This window comes from Sceloporus undulatus, chromosome 1, assembly GCF_019175285.1.
Source record: "Sceloporus undulatus isolate JIND9_A2432 ecotype Alabama chromosome 1, SceUnd_v1.1, whole genome shotgun sequence".
In the NCBI taxonomy this organism is placed as follows: Eukaryota; Metazoa; Chordata; class Lepidosauria; order Squamata; family Phrynosomatidae; genus Sceloporus; species Sceloporus undulatus.
The window spans coordinates 206,868,471-206,883,307 of NC_056522.1; the positions used below are offsets into that span (position 1 = coordinate 206,868,471).

A 14,837-nucleotide genomic window follows, 5' to 3' on the forward strand; every position below is an offset into this window, starting at 1 on the left:
CTGTCGGGGGTATTTAGGTGACGGGTTCAGATTGTCTTAAGGGTTTAGCTGCGTCCTTAGTGTACAAGGATTGGGCACAGTGTCTTATTTTGAAATATTTTTGTCAAGTGACGAACTGTACCTTCAACGCTGAGTGAAAATCTGCGTCTTTTGGGCAGCCTTCTTGGCGTTCTCCCTATGAAAATAAAACATAAAAACAAATTTAAGCTTAGGAATTCAAGCTTAAGCTTTATTCAGATTTTGTATTTTTGGATACCTGTGTGTGGGATTCCTCTTTCAGTGTCCCTTGGGAGAACCTGTTAACATTTGAACTGGAGTTCTCCTTTAGAGTTTGTCCACTTGATTTAATTTGCATTTCTCTACCCACTTGAGTGCTTGGGAACCATCTCAACCTCAAAAGCAAAAGCCATGCCAGTGGATTAAGGATTGTAGCCTCTCCTAGGAGAAAGAAAGTATTTGTTATCTTTACAGCACACCAGGAAGATAAGATGCTCTTCAAGTTGTAATGGCTGGTCCACAGCCTCAGTGAGTTAGTGTCAGAATCTGGAACAAAGCCAGAATTTAACTTGCTTGTGCATGTCCTTCCAAATGTGACGCAAAGGGGAAATAGTGCAGCGGTGTGGTCTCAGATTCTCAGACATGGCCAAAATTCTCCATCCTGGGTTCCTCAAAGTAGGAACTAAAATGGTACTGGAAGAACATTAAAAGTGTTGTTGTTTTTTTGTTAGTAACCTAAGTTTATATTAGGTGGGGTTTTTTAAGGGTAAACAGGAATTTATTAAAGGAAAAATGGGTGGGGAGAAGAAGACATGAAACAGGTATGCAAGACAGAGGCAACATAAATTGAAATGGTTGTCCACAGAAAAAGTTGTTATTGTGACTTTGTAGATAATTATGCAAATATAATATAATACAATTGCTGTCTCTGGTTTAGCCATATATCTCAATGTACCATCTCCAGCTCAGGGCACTTGCAGCTAACACTTGATAGATAACTGCTATGGTGTTTGGGCTGAGGAAAACTAGGTGAATACATTTAGGAAACACCATCTGGGAAACCATTATACCATTGTATTATTGTCTCATTCATGGCACCAGAAAATCTGGATCTCTGTTTTTCTTCACACTAATAATAATGATGCCAGATGAAGAGAGATGGGCTGAAGAGTTAACATGGATCTTTTTAAAGGGATTTTTTGCTTAAGCATACAAAGTTGAAATAAATCTTCTACATCAAATTCATCATGTAATGTTTTGACATGTTCCTAGAAAATATTATTATCATTTATGATAATAAGACAAAAGCACTTAGCTTTCTCTCCACATAGCCTGAAAAACCCACAAAAACTAGTGATAGAGTATGATTCTCATTAAGGTTTAGTTGAAAGGCCACAACCATTTCTCTTCTGTAGTTGTTGTTGCTAACTGCCCTTGAGTCGACCCTGACTCATGGCAACTTCACGAATGGGATATCTTCAAGCCTCCCCAGCCTCCACTGCTCTGCTTAGGTCCTGTAGATTCAGGCCTGTGGCTTCCTGATTGAGTCTTATCAATCTGGCGTATGGTCTTTCTTTCTGAGACCCTGTATTCCAACACTATTTTCTTTTTTTCTAGTGAGTCATGCCTTCTTGTGATGTGACCAAACTATAACAGACTCAGTGTGATCATCACACTTTAACTTTGAGTGCTCTCTCATGCACTCCAGTTCTTTCTTTCAAACTGTGCTTCCCAGCTACCTGAAGCTTGCTGTGGCAAATGAATTGGGCCATGGTTGCCATGTTTATTGTTTTCCTCACAGATTTTATCCTCACATTCTAGGCTGGAACATTTCAGTCCCTAAGAGGCATGCTTTGTTTCAAACCCCACACACACCTATAGTGACAACATATACATTCTATGGCATTGTCACTTGAACAGTTGTAAACAATTTTCTCAAACTTAACCACTTGTCATACACAGTTTTTTGTACAAGTAAAAAAATAAGGAAAAAATGTATCTTTGACTCTATGGTACTTTTTTTTTATCCCAGCTAAAATGTCTGGCTACATCTTTCAACAAACCATGATGTGAAGAACAGAAGTGGTTTGCTGTGGTTCTTTTTAAAGGGATTGCTGTAGGTTGGCTCCATTTGAGGGGGAAAAAAGTCATCCAATATTTGTTAAGGAATACCCATACGTCAAGCAATTCTACTTCTTGATAATCCTCTGGTCCCTAACCCACCCATCATATATGGGGAAGATTCCTGTACTTCAAAAAGTGAATGCTTCATTTAAACAAATTTTATTTTTCATTCCACTTCATGTTTTCTGGTTCTAGATGTTTGAGTGGAATACATGTGATCTGGTACACATATGGAATAAAGTATTTTCCACCAAACATCAGGTATTTGTATAGCCCTTGGATATCTGATATTTGTATACTCCTAAGTAAATTCTCCTTAAGGAGCCAGAGTGGCCTAGTGGTTTGAGTGTTGGACTACGATTCTGGAGACCAGAGTTCAAGTTGCAGCTTGCCTATGGAACCCACTGGGTGACCTTGGGCAAGTCACATGCTCTCAGCCTCAGGGAGGCAATGACAAATCTCCTCTGAACAAATATTGCCAAGAAAATCCCATGATAGGTTCACCTTAGGGTTGCCATACATCAGAACTCACTTGAAGGCATACAACAACAAAATTCTCATTGGAGTCAGAAAATATCAACTCATACAATGCTTTTTTAAAAAAAATTAGGGCATGAGGGTTAACTTGGGCCTCATCTGCACTGCAGAAATAATGCAGTTTGACACTGCTTTAACTGCCATGTCTCAGTGCTGTGGAATTGTGGGGTTTGTAGTTTGTTGTGGCATCAGAGTGCCCTGGCAGAAGGCTAAATATCTCACAAAACTACAAATACCAGAATTCCATACCTTGAGCCATGACAGTTAAAGTGGGGTTAAACTGGATTATTTCTGCAGTGCAGATGAAGTCTTGGTTTCCAGTTCTGGGGCAAACTGTTACTTGCATAAAACATAAGTTTGCCTAATTCTTCTTACAAAGGATAAATTAAAATTCCTTCCTCTTACCCCGAAAATGCAGAGAAGGCTGAGCATGCTTATTACCCTTCTGGAGGCACAGAATATTGAGAAGCAGGGGTGGAGAAATCAAAGTGAAGGGGAAATTGAACAGATGAAGTAACTAAGCTTCTTTCAGTTATCCAGATGGAAGAATATCTGAGAATGTGCCATGAAGTAGGAACGTGATTTGATTCTGTGTGATATAGGCAGAGTTTTGGATTAATCAGCCTTCAAAGACATTGGTTTGTTTTGAGAGTCTACCCATTTCACAGATTAAATGAGAGAGAACTACAGTGCATGGAGTGGAAAGTTCTGGATACAGTACCTCTAGTTCCTGTGCTGTGCTCAGGGCAGTAACTATTGCCCATTTATAGCAATTGATGTAAGGCACAGGACTGGAGTGCTGCAGGTTAAGCAGAATGTGCTCCTGTACCACTGGAGCTGATACCCTTATTCTTTTATACAATAAATAAGATTTCCTGCTTGTTCATCCTTGCAGGTTCCAAATTTATTTTAATGTTGAGCTTGTGTGCTTGTAGTATAGATTTTTTCCCTTTGTGACAACTTTCATTTAGATCTAGGACTGTTTTGTACAATAAATACCAACAAAGGTGCATGGACCTTTCTTACAATCCATGTTAAGGTTTACTTGGACAGGGTATCTTGTTTCCTTATGTTTTAGTAAAGTTCTCTGCCCAAATTTCTCTTTCTGTTTCAGCTGTTGTGCCTCCTTTTATGTTTACTGGATTAAAAAAATGTTAAAATCTTGCTTTCTGTTATACTTGCAGATAATTAATTTACTCTGCTTCTCTCATTGCCTGCTTCCTATTCTGATTCCCTCCTCTCCCCCTTAAATAATTGTGGTAACCACTGACTGAAGAGCACTGGTACTTTGTACCATTGTATACTTTGAAGCTTTGTATGACTTGTACAAAGGTGGTAGTGGTTTTAGAGTTTCTGGACAAATGATACTATTTAGGGCATCTTTGTTTTGATCTAAGGTTTCACCTAGATTTATTTTGTCCCCTTTGAACCTTTCTGTTACTTGGTATTACAGGTACAATATTTTCTTAAGAGAATTCTGAAATCTTTAAACTGACTCATTATAACAACTTGTTTGCTATTTGCTACCATCTTCAAAAGAAATTCTCTATATTCTGAACATTTGAAACCTTCAGATCCTGTAAAATGCATTGGATTTCATGGAGTTCTTTACTGAGCAGAACACATACGTTTTCTTTCCTTTTTCTTTTTTGTCTTTCTTTTTAAAAAAATAGTGGTGTGCAATAATCAAAATTGATAATTGCAGGCATATAAGGAATTGATAGCATCAGAGAAAATCCTAAACTCAAGTGCCATGTGCTGCTTTTTATAAAATGCACTTTAAGATATGTTCATGGAGAAAGTATAAACTCTTCAGCAGTGGTAGAGTATGCCAAGCAATTAAAGCATAACAAGATATAGAATTAATTCTTGATGTAGGATTCATTTATGTTATGTCTTCATTCTCCATGATACCATTATTTGTTGGTTTCTCCATTCTAAGAGGTTGAAATGCCTCTCCTAAGGCTTAGGAGAGGCATCTCTAAGAGCTTTAAGCTAAAATATGCTAATATTTTTGGCCCCACCCTTTTCCGGAATGATTCTCTCCTGAAGAATTTTTCTGACAGTGATTTTGGCCCTCAAGTTGAAAGAGCTCCCCGCCCTTTGTTTAAAAACTACAGGTAGAAAAGAAATGAAGATGTTTATATAAACAACTCCTTGAGATTGTGATTTTAAGGCAGTTTAACTGTGATGCTGAGTTCTATTGAACTTAATGGGATTTCCTTCTAATTAAACGCATTTAGTATTGAGATCAAATATAACAATGTTTACAGCACACTATAATAGTGTGTACATGCCCCAATTACATAGTTGCAACATGTACTAATTTTAATAATGTATTTTCATAAGGAAGTTGTAGGTCACTGCACTGAATGAACCTTGACTACTTGAGTCATATGCTTTGAGGATCAGGAATCAGATGTAAATATACTCTGAATATGGGCTGTGTATAATTATTTTGAGCCCACATCTTACATAAGTTGAGACATTGAATCAATCCCGGCGGGGGGGGGGGATGTAGAAAGCTTTTGTCTCTGATTTTATAGTTAAAACTAAATCTTTGTTTAAAATAGTTCTACATATCCTTATTCCATAACAAATAAAAATAATATTTTTTATTTCTGTCCTGCTTTTTGCGAAGCAATCAAAGCGGAGTACAACAAGTTAAAATACAACCATATATACACAGTTACCCCCCCCCCCCCAAAACAAGATTAAACAGTATAAGATTAAAACCAAGGAAGAAAACATGAAGAAAACAAGAAGTTGTTTTAAAGTCTTTCCATATTGAACTGTGTTAATTGCCATTTTGGGCAAGTGGAAGAGACCTACATAACTCCTAGTTGCCTTTTGAAGTTGATGAAACAATATTTTAAGCCCCTCAGAGCAGTTGTGATTCTTAGATTTTGACCCCTTAAACAGTGGGGTTTGGGACTGAGTATTGTTTGCATGGGGCTGAGGGGGTCAGGGCGATTTCAAAAGCTGTATTGAACACACACGCCCTGATGTGGCTAGTAGTCATACTCCAGTTGGAAAATGTTGGGCTGTAATTCTGAGCCGCTCTAGTCACAGTACCAACAGTGAAGGATGCATGTTGTTCATCCCTATCTAAGCCAAGGTTTAGATGAGTGATTCCCAAGCTTTAGTCTTCCAGGTGTTTTGGACTTCAATTCCCAGAAGCCCCAGCCAACTTGACCAACATTCAGGAATTTTGGAAGCTGAAGTTCAAAACATCTGGAGGACTAAAGTTTGGGAACCACTGGTTTAAATTATGGTCACCATAGCAAGCCTCAGGATTTCTGCTCTTTGGCATCAGAAAGGAAATGAACACTTCTGCTGTTGACACACCCACAGTTCCCTATTATGAACTTGCGGAACTAAATTCTTAGTTGAAACAAATCACCTTGTCCAGCCCTACTTTGATCCTAGAAAGGGTTAGAATAAAGAGCATTTCCCCAAGTTCGTAAGTAACAGAAAGCTGATGTAATCAAAAATGAAAATAGGAGGCTTTACTCTCCTACTGTTGTGTCAACAAGAGGAGGAACAGTAGCCTGCCAATGATTTGAAATTGTGTGTACTTTAATTATGTTTTTCTAATGCTTGCTGTTTAGTTCTAACAACAAGTCTCTGTGAGGTAGATCTCTAGTTACTGAAAAAGTTTTTCTGAGTTTTATGCTGAAGCTGGATTTCTGAACTTAAAAGAGTCACTGGATTTGACAGAACTCAAGGATCACTGTAGCTCATGTGGTATTATCTAATCTGTCAGTTTAAGGAGCTCGACAGACTGCCCCTAAGAGTGCTGGATTGGGGCCACGACAACTACATGCTGCAGTCCCAATTTGGCCTTTCCGCGGTGCAAAAAGGAGCCACAAAAAGCTGTTCCTTTTTGCATTGCGGAATGGGCGCCATAGCTATCTGCTGTGGCTTTTTGGTGCTCCTTTGACGCTGCGTCATCTGGACGCTGCGTCATGCCAGCATGGGGTGGAGTTGGGGTGTGTGTTGTGTGGACGCCACGCTCCCACTCCACCCCGATGCCAGCCTTAATGCCTTGTCTGTCGAGGCTGTAAATGATTGTCTGAATTACTCCATTGTACTGTACTAAGGGCACATGTGAGTCTCAGAATCAGTGGGATTTGTTAAATTCATGTGTGTATTTTCTTTGAAACTCAATATTAGTGGACTTGCACTGACTCGTCTCATTAGCATCACCATCTGCTTGTGACAATTTAGGCAACTATCAGAAACATAGGGACACATTGGCTTGGTGGTTAAGACGCTGACACTGATGATTTCAAGGTTGGCAGTTAGAGACCCAAACGCCACATGACGATGTGAGCTCCTGTCACAAGTCCCAGCTTCTGCCAACCTAGCAGTTCAAAACATGTAAAAGTGCAAGTAGATAAATAAGTACCACTTTGATAGGAAGGTAACATTTTTTGGTGCAGTCATGTTGGCCACAGAATTGTCTATGGCAACGGTGGCTCCCTTGACTTAGTAGTGAAGATGAGGACCGCTCCCTGTAGTCAGACATAACTAGACAATCTTATCAAGGGAAAACCTTTATCTCAATGAAGGGCATTAAAAAAAACCAGAAAAATTCTCATCTTTGTTGTGGTGTGGTATTTTGTTACTCAAAATATTCAAATTGTTGCTTAAAATAAGTACAGTCAGCCCTTCTTATACACGGATTTTTTATACACGGATTCAAGCATACACGGTTTGAAAATGTTCAAAAAAGTATAAATTCCATTTGATTTTCCATTTTTTATAAGGGACACCATTTTTCTGTGTCATTATATGTAATGGGACTTGAGCATACACGGATTTTGTTATACACGGGGGATCTTGGAACCAAACCCCAGCGTATAACAAGGGTCCACTGTATTTAAATGTAGCTGTGGATATCTGTATAGCTTAATTATGAAATATTTATAGTATCATATGGAGGTTACATTCTGAGTTTTGCCATTTTGATGAAGGATTAGAAAGGCTATGATATAAGTAATTTTTGCAGGTGTTGGATTTTACCAATGACCACTATTGTGATCATGAGAAGGATGTTTGATAGTCCTACCAATGACCTTGGACCCAGAAGCACTGACAAGTGAAGTTCATGACTTGGTTTATTTGGAGTACAGTGGGCCCTCGGTATTCGTGGGGGGGATCCATTCTGGATCCACCCACGGATATCAAAACCCACAGATGCTCATGCCCCATTGTCCTCATTGAGACTTGCCCCTTTGCCCCACCTGAAGCCTGCCTTGCTGCGGTGGGCGGCTGCCTTCCTTCCTCCTCTGGCTCTGCCTCCCTCCTCCTCTTATCCTCCCTGTTGCTGCTACTCTTCCTTCTCTCTACTCTTCTTCCTTGCTACTTTTTCTCCCCGCCACTCCTCCTCTTCCCCACCACCGCTCTTCCTCTTATTCTTCCTCCTCTTCCCTGCCACTGCTCTTCCTCCTCCTTCCTTCTCTTTCTTCCTTCCCCTTCCCTCAATGCTTCCTCTTCCTTCCTCCTGCTTCTTCCTGCTCTTCCCGCCGTCTCCTCCTCTGCCACCCCCCACCCCCCACAGGCTTGGCGTTCATAGATGCTGAAATATGCTGATGGGAAGTTGCACATATGGAGGGCGGACTGTATAAGCAACACAAGAAAGATTTAAAAGAGAGAGTTCACAGCAAGATATTGTAAATTGTTAGGGATTGGTCCGAGAGTTCGTGTCCACCTGGAATTATATACCTGAAGTCTTGATGTTTTTAAAGCAGGAGTAGGAACATTTTGGCATTCCAGGTGTTGTTAGACGTCAAGTTCTTAGTAAGCCTAGGCAGCATAGATCAGGGGTAGGCAACCTTTTTGAGCCGGGGGCCGGGTTGCTGCCCCTCAGACAACTGGGGGGCCAAAGCCAAAAAATAAATAATTAAATATTTTTTTTTTTAAAAAAATTAAATAAATAAATAAACTGGGACAAATGTGGGACAACATTTTCAAATGGTGGACACTTTTTTTAAAAAAGTGGGGGACACGCAAAAAAATTTGCTGATTTTTTTTAAAAAATGTATATAAATGCATGTTTCTGAGGCGTCTATAGACAATTGCCCCCCTTGCCCCTGCGCGCAAGAGGCCAAAGGCCCCGGCGGCAATCGGCAGGACCGGGCTGGGGCCGGTCCCAAGGCCTCGCCGGGCCGCATCCGGCCCGCGGGCCACAGGTTGCCTACCCCTGGCATAGATGATGCTGAGGAGCACTGGGAGCTGCAGTCCAACAGCATCAAGAACAATGCCTAAATCCTATGTCATGTTCTCAAGGCTTAAAAACATGGTATTCTGAAGATGACTTTCAGTGGACCCAGAACTACAAATTTCAATGACTTCCAGCAATCTTAATGACATCATTTTAGCCATGCAAAAATTTAAATAAACATGATGGAATCTAATATTATCTAATCTGTCAGTTTAAGGGGCTCAACAGACCAATGGTTCCTGTAAGTATAGTTGGGCCTCTGTGTCCATGGATTCTGCATCCACAGCTTGGAAATATCCCAACCCCCTCAAAAACAAACAAACAAAAAACAACAACAACAACCAAATTTTGATTTGGCTATTTTATAAAAGGGACACCATTTTACTACGTCATTGTATTTAATAGGACTTAAGCATCCATAGATTTTGGTATCCATGGGGGGTCCTGGAACCAAACCCCAGTGGCTACCAAGGGCCCACTGTAATGCCTCTTCCATGTCCGCTCTTTCAGTATGAATGATAATCTTCCCTCTATGGTTACTGCAAGGGTTTCACCTTTGTTTTGTTGAGATGTTTGGTTTTAAGCTGGCATAGAAACTCAGGTTCAAGACCTTTCTCTTACAAAGAACTCGAAAATAAGTAATGCAGATTTTTTGTACTGTTTGTACCCATAACTTATCTCTGTAACACTGGTAGTCTAGAGGTTCCTATTTGTTGTGTGTGTTCAAGTCATTTCTGATTTATTGCCACCTAAAGGTGAATGTATCACAGGGTTTTTTCAACAAGATTTGTTCAGATATATATTGCCATTGCCTTCGTCTGAGGCTCAGAGGATGTGACTTGCCCAAGGTCACCCAATGGATTTCCATGGTCAAGCAGGGATTTGAACTCTGATCTCCAGAGTAGCAGTCCAATGCTAAAACCATTATACCACTGGTTCTCAAGACCACTGGGCAAGAAGCCCAGTTCAGGACAATCTAAAGGGAAAACAAAAAGTAATAATAATTTGTTTTATTTATATACCGCTATTCCAAAGATCATAGCGGTGAACAGCAAGTAAGCTAATTAGCAAGTAAGCTAATTTGCCCCCAACAGTCTGGGTACAGTACTCATTTTAGCTCCCTCCTCGGAAGGATGCAAGCCTGAGTCGAGCTTGGGCCCTTTTGCTGGTCTTGAACTCGCAACCTTGTGGTTTTGAGTGAATGGCTGCAGTACAGGCATTTAACTATTGCGCCACCAGAAAGACGTTGAACACTCAAATTCTAACACATAGGCTGCATCTGCAATGCAGGATTAATGCAGTTTGACACCATTTTAACTGCCATGGCTCAATGCTATGGAATTCTAGGATTTGTAGTTTTTGTGAGATATTTAGCTTTCTCTTTCAGAGCTCTAGCGCTACAACAGACTATGTATCCCAGGATTCCATAAGATGGAGCCATGACAAATTATATGAACTCTGGTGTGTGGCAGCAGCCATAGTCCTATATTGTTGTTCTTGTATGTTCTCCATTTGCATGAAGTAAAGCAGGTTATGGAATTAACTCCTGTAGTAATTTTCAAATGGATTTCCACCAGTGTTTCATTGGAGTAGAAACAGACTTCATTTTCACCAGCAATCTCGCCTAAAAATCTGCTTTAGAGAAACCTCAACTCTTCAGAACATATTTTTGGATGACAATATTGGGTACACAGGGAAGAGCAGCAAAAGTCACCTCCCTTTTTTTGCCACTGAATTTTCCCCACCTAATTCAGCACATGTTAACACAGGTGTGGGCAACATCTGGCCCTCCAGCTATTGGACATCACCTCCCATTGGCATTAGCCAGCATAGTGAATTGTGAGAGTCTGTAGGAGGTATAATCCAGTAATATTTGAAGGGCCACAGTTGTCTACTGAAAATAAGTTGTTATTAAATAAAAAATAAGTGTTTGTGTTACAAATTGTGTCCAGGTCTTTGAAGGTATAAAACATAAAGATACACAACTGAACAGTAAAGTTAGAATTGTCCAATCCGATGTATTCCCCTTGACGACGTAAGGATGAGAGCTGGACAGTGAAGAGAGCTGATAGGAAGAGTATACCTCATTTGAGATGTGCTGGAGAAGAGTGCTGAGGATACCGTAGACAGCCAAACAGACAAACAAATGGGTTCTAGAACAGCTCAAGCCTGAACTCTCCGTGGAAGCCAAGATGACGAAACTGAGGCTGTTGTACTTTGGCTACATCATTAGAAGGCATGTTGGGGAAGGTGGAAAGCAGTAGAAAGCGAGGAAGACCGCACACCAAGACTAAGGGAGGTCATGGGCATGAGTCTGCAAATCGTAATCAGAGCAGTGGAAGATAAGGAGTCTTGGAGATGTCTCATCAACAGGGTCACCATGAGTCAGGACCAACTCGAGGGCATTTAACCGCTTTGAAGAAGAGCCTATCATTGACATTTTTGCAGTTTTATGGGCAGATGAGTGAGCATAGCTGTCTTTTCTTGCCTTTCTGTGTTGGTTTTGCCTGCACAATAACCTTTAAAATGGCAGCACATTAATCTTCAGGAAGGTGCTGTTTTATAAAGGTGACCCCGAATTCTGATGGAAGGGATAGGCTAAGCACGTAGGCATGAATTCAGTTACTATCCTAATTACAGTAGATCCACTCAATCGATGGAGTTTAACTATGTGTTGACTCATTCAGCTTTTCGTTGACTGGGTCTACTCTTGTTGAAGCTAACCAGCCAGATTCCAGAAGATCAGATAATGTTTATTTTTATTTCCATATTTGTAGTTAATTCTTTTCGAAAATAAACTGAAATAAGAATGGTTATTGTGAAATGTTAGTAATTCATTATAGAAAGAAGATCAGATTAGTATCTTTGTTTTCCATTAAATTCTTCTAAGCACCTTAATACTTGAGTTGCAGCAGCTATATCTTTTCAGGACTTTGCATACTAGTAAACACAATAACTGTTTGTTAGGAGGCTCTGTCATTGTAGGTGAGCATTTATTTGTCTTACTAATGTGTTTTTCTGAATAATAAATTTCCCTATGCTGCATTATAAATTTTGAGTTTTTCAAGTGAATAATGTGGCTATTTTACCTCAAACTTTTAACCTGTAGAGCAGTTTTGGGAAAGGAAAAGTGTAAAGTGATTAAGACATGTTGTCAAAGTAATAAGACAGGGACATCTGATGCTTTGTGATCCAGGCACAAACAGTTCAGAGCAACATTTCGCAGTGCTCCAGGGATATGGATTAGATTCAGTAATTTCCAAACTGAAAAGATAACATCCTAGATGAACACTATATTCATGGTAATAATCCTTTTCATAATCTCCAAGATAAATCACTACTTCTAGCAATGAATGAGCGTCTAAACCCGTTAGGAAGTAAAACGCTTTTAAAACTGAAAATGAATTTAAATGTCAACAATTCAGAAGTTAATATGTCTTGACTAAGGAGTAATGAATATAACTGGACACAGTGTAGCACAGAATTTAATGCAGTGCAATGTGCTGGGTGTGTTGGCATCTATTGAAATCAACTGCTTTATGTGTATTTCACTGTGTGTAGCCTTGAATCAAAGCTTTTGGCATATTGTAGATACATGAGTAAATGTATTCACTTGCGTTCCACATGTAAACCAACATAAGTGTCTCACCTTTGTTTTTTATTTTTTTGTTTATTTCTATTCAGACTGGAGATTTGGCCTCTGTACAATTAGCAGGAACTCCAAATAGATGGGAAGTGTTGTCTGCTACACCCACAACTATCAAAGATGAAGCTGGCAATATAGTGCAAATCCCAGGAGCAGCTACAGTAACGTCAAGTGGGCAATATGTTCTTCCTCTTCAGACTTTGCAAAGTCAACAGATATTTTCTGTTGCTGCACCTGGATCAGATTCATCAAATGGTACTGTATCAAGCGTCCAGTATCAAGTCATACCCCAGATTCAGACAGCAGATGGTCAGCAGGTTCAACTTGGTTTTGCAACGTCCTCTGATAATGGTATAAATCAAGAAACTGGTCAGATTCAAATCATTCCTGGCTCCAATCAAACCATTATTGCCTCTGGAACTTCTAGTAATATTCAAAATATTTTATCCCAGTCTGGCCAAGTCCAAGGGGTGACAATTGGTGGTTCATCTTTTCCCGGACAAGCGCAGGTAGTTGCTAATGTTCCTCTTGGATTACCAGGAAACATTGCTTTCGTTCCCATCAATAGTGTTGATCTAGATTCTCTGGGACTCAGTGGTTCTCAGACCATGACTGCAGGCATTAATGCTGATGGACACTTGATAAGTACTACACAGGCAATGGATAGTTCAGAAACTTCTGATAGGACTGCTGAACAGGTTTCTGCTGAAATGACAGAAGCCACCACTGATACAGACTTGTTTGTGCCAACATCCTCTTCATCACAACTGCCCGTTACCATAGATAGTAGTAGTATATTGGAACAGAATGCAAACAGCTTGTCTAATACAACTGGGCAAGTACACAGTTCTGATCTTCAGGGAAATTACATCCAGACATCGGTCTCAGATGAGACACAGGCGCAGAATATTCAGGTCTCCACAGCACAGCCTATTGTACAGCATATACAGCTTCAAGAGTCTCAGCAAACTACCAGTCAAGCCCAAATTGTGCAAGGTATTACACAACAGACAATCCATGGTGTGCAAGCAAGCCAAGGTATATCACAGCAGGCTTTGCAGAATCTTCAGCTTCAGTTGAATCCTGGAACCTTTTTAATCCAGGCACAAACAGTGACCCCATCTGGGCAGATAACATGGCAGACATTTCAAGTACAGGGAGTTCAGAACTTGCAGAACTTACAGCTGCAGAATGCCCCTGGCCAACAGATAACATTGACACCTGTACAGACACTCACTCTTGGTCAAGTTGCAGCGGGTGGGGCCTTGACATCAACCCCTGTTAGTCTAAGTACTGCCCAGTTGCCAAATCTTCAGACAGTTACAATAAATTCCATAGACTCTGGTGGCATTCAGCTGCATCCAGGAGAAAATGCAGACAGTCCAGCAGGTATTTATATTATTATAATTGTGTTGAAACCAATGTGTCTTGTGCTTTGAATACTGATAAAAGTTAATTAATGTTTTATTATCACTAACGCATGTAAGACTTTATGTTCCCATTTATGGACAGTTCATTTTCTTCTATATAAAGTTCTCTTACCCCCCCACCCCCCGCTGCTCAGATAAAAGGGACAAATATGCCACTGAAATGAAGGACATTTCTTTTGTAAGACTAAGTGGCCTGTTTATAGGAAGCCTATATTTATCAACTTTAGGATCTATCCCATGTATTAGATGCTCTGTTGACTTCTTGAGTTGTTTTATTTTTACTTTTTAACAGCAATTAATGTAGATGGGTAACATGGAAATCAAGATGTCAACATAATTATGTAAAGCTACAAGAGGACCTTTAAATTTATATTTTAGAAATGTTAATCATGCAAAAAGGACAGCCAGAATATTCAGGGGACTGGAACACCACTGAGAGGAGAAGTTTCATTGTTTGGTACTGTTGAATTTAGAAAAATGTGGGTGGGGACGATGATAAATGTTATAAAATTATATGAAATTATGTGTGATGTGGAGAGTGGATGGAGAGCATTTTTGCCTCTCCCACCAAATTAAAGTCCATTGTCATCCAGTGAAGCTGAATGGTGAGAAAGCCAGGAAAGGGAGGGGGGAAGGATTTCACACAGTACAAAGGAATAGAATTCACTTCCTTAAGATGTGGTGGTCAACAACTGTGATTGCTTTGAAAGAGGGTTAGTCAACTTCTTTTATAAATGCATCAGTGGCAGCTGTTCATGGTGGTCATATATATCTCCAAGATCACTGACTCCCAGTCATTATGAAAGTATGAATGAAAGTAGGAGATTGCTGCTGCCCTTATGTAAGTTTTCCATAGGGATCTGTTTGGTCACTA

The 14,837-nt window shown here is 40.0% G+C and overlaps 1 protein-coding gene across 1 annotated transcript in view; it reads left to right on the forward strand.

Moving 5' to 3' along the window:
- SP3 (Sp3 transcription factor) overlaps positions 1-14,837 on the forward strand; it is a gene marked incomplete at its 5' end in the record, with an annotated part of 26,431 nt that overhangs the window by 1,593 nt on the left and 10,001 nt on the right. Inside the window, 1 exon segment of the mRNA XM_042458394.1 lies at positions 12,572-13,922. Within this exon segment, the coding sequence (XP_042314328.1) occupies positions 12,572-13,922 (1,351 nt within the window).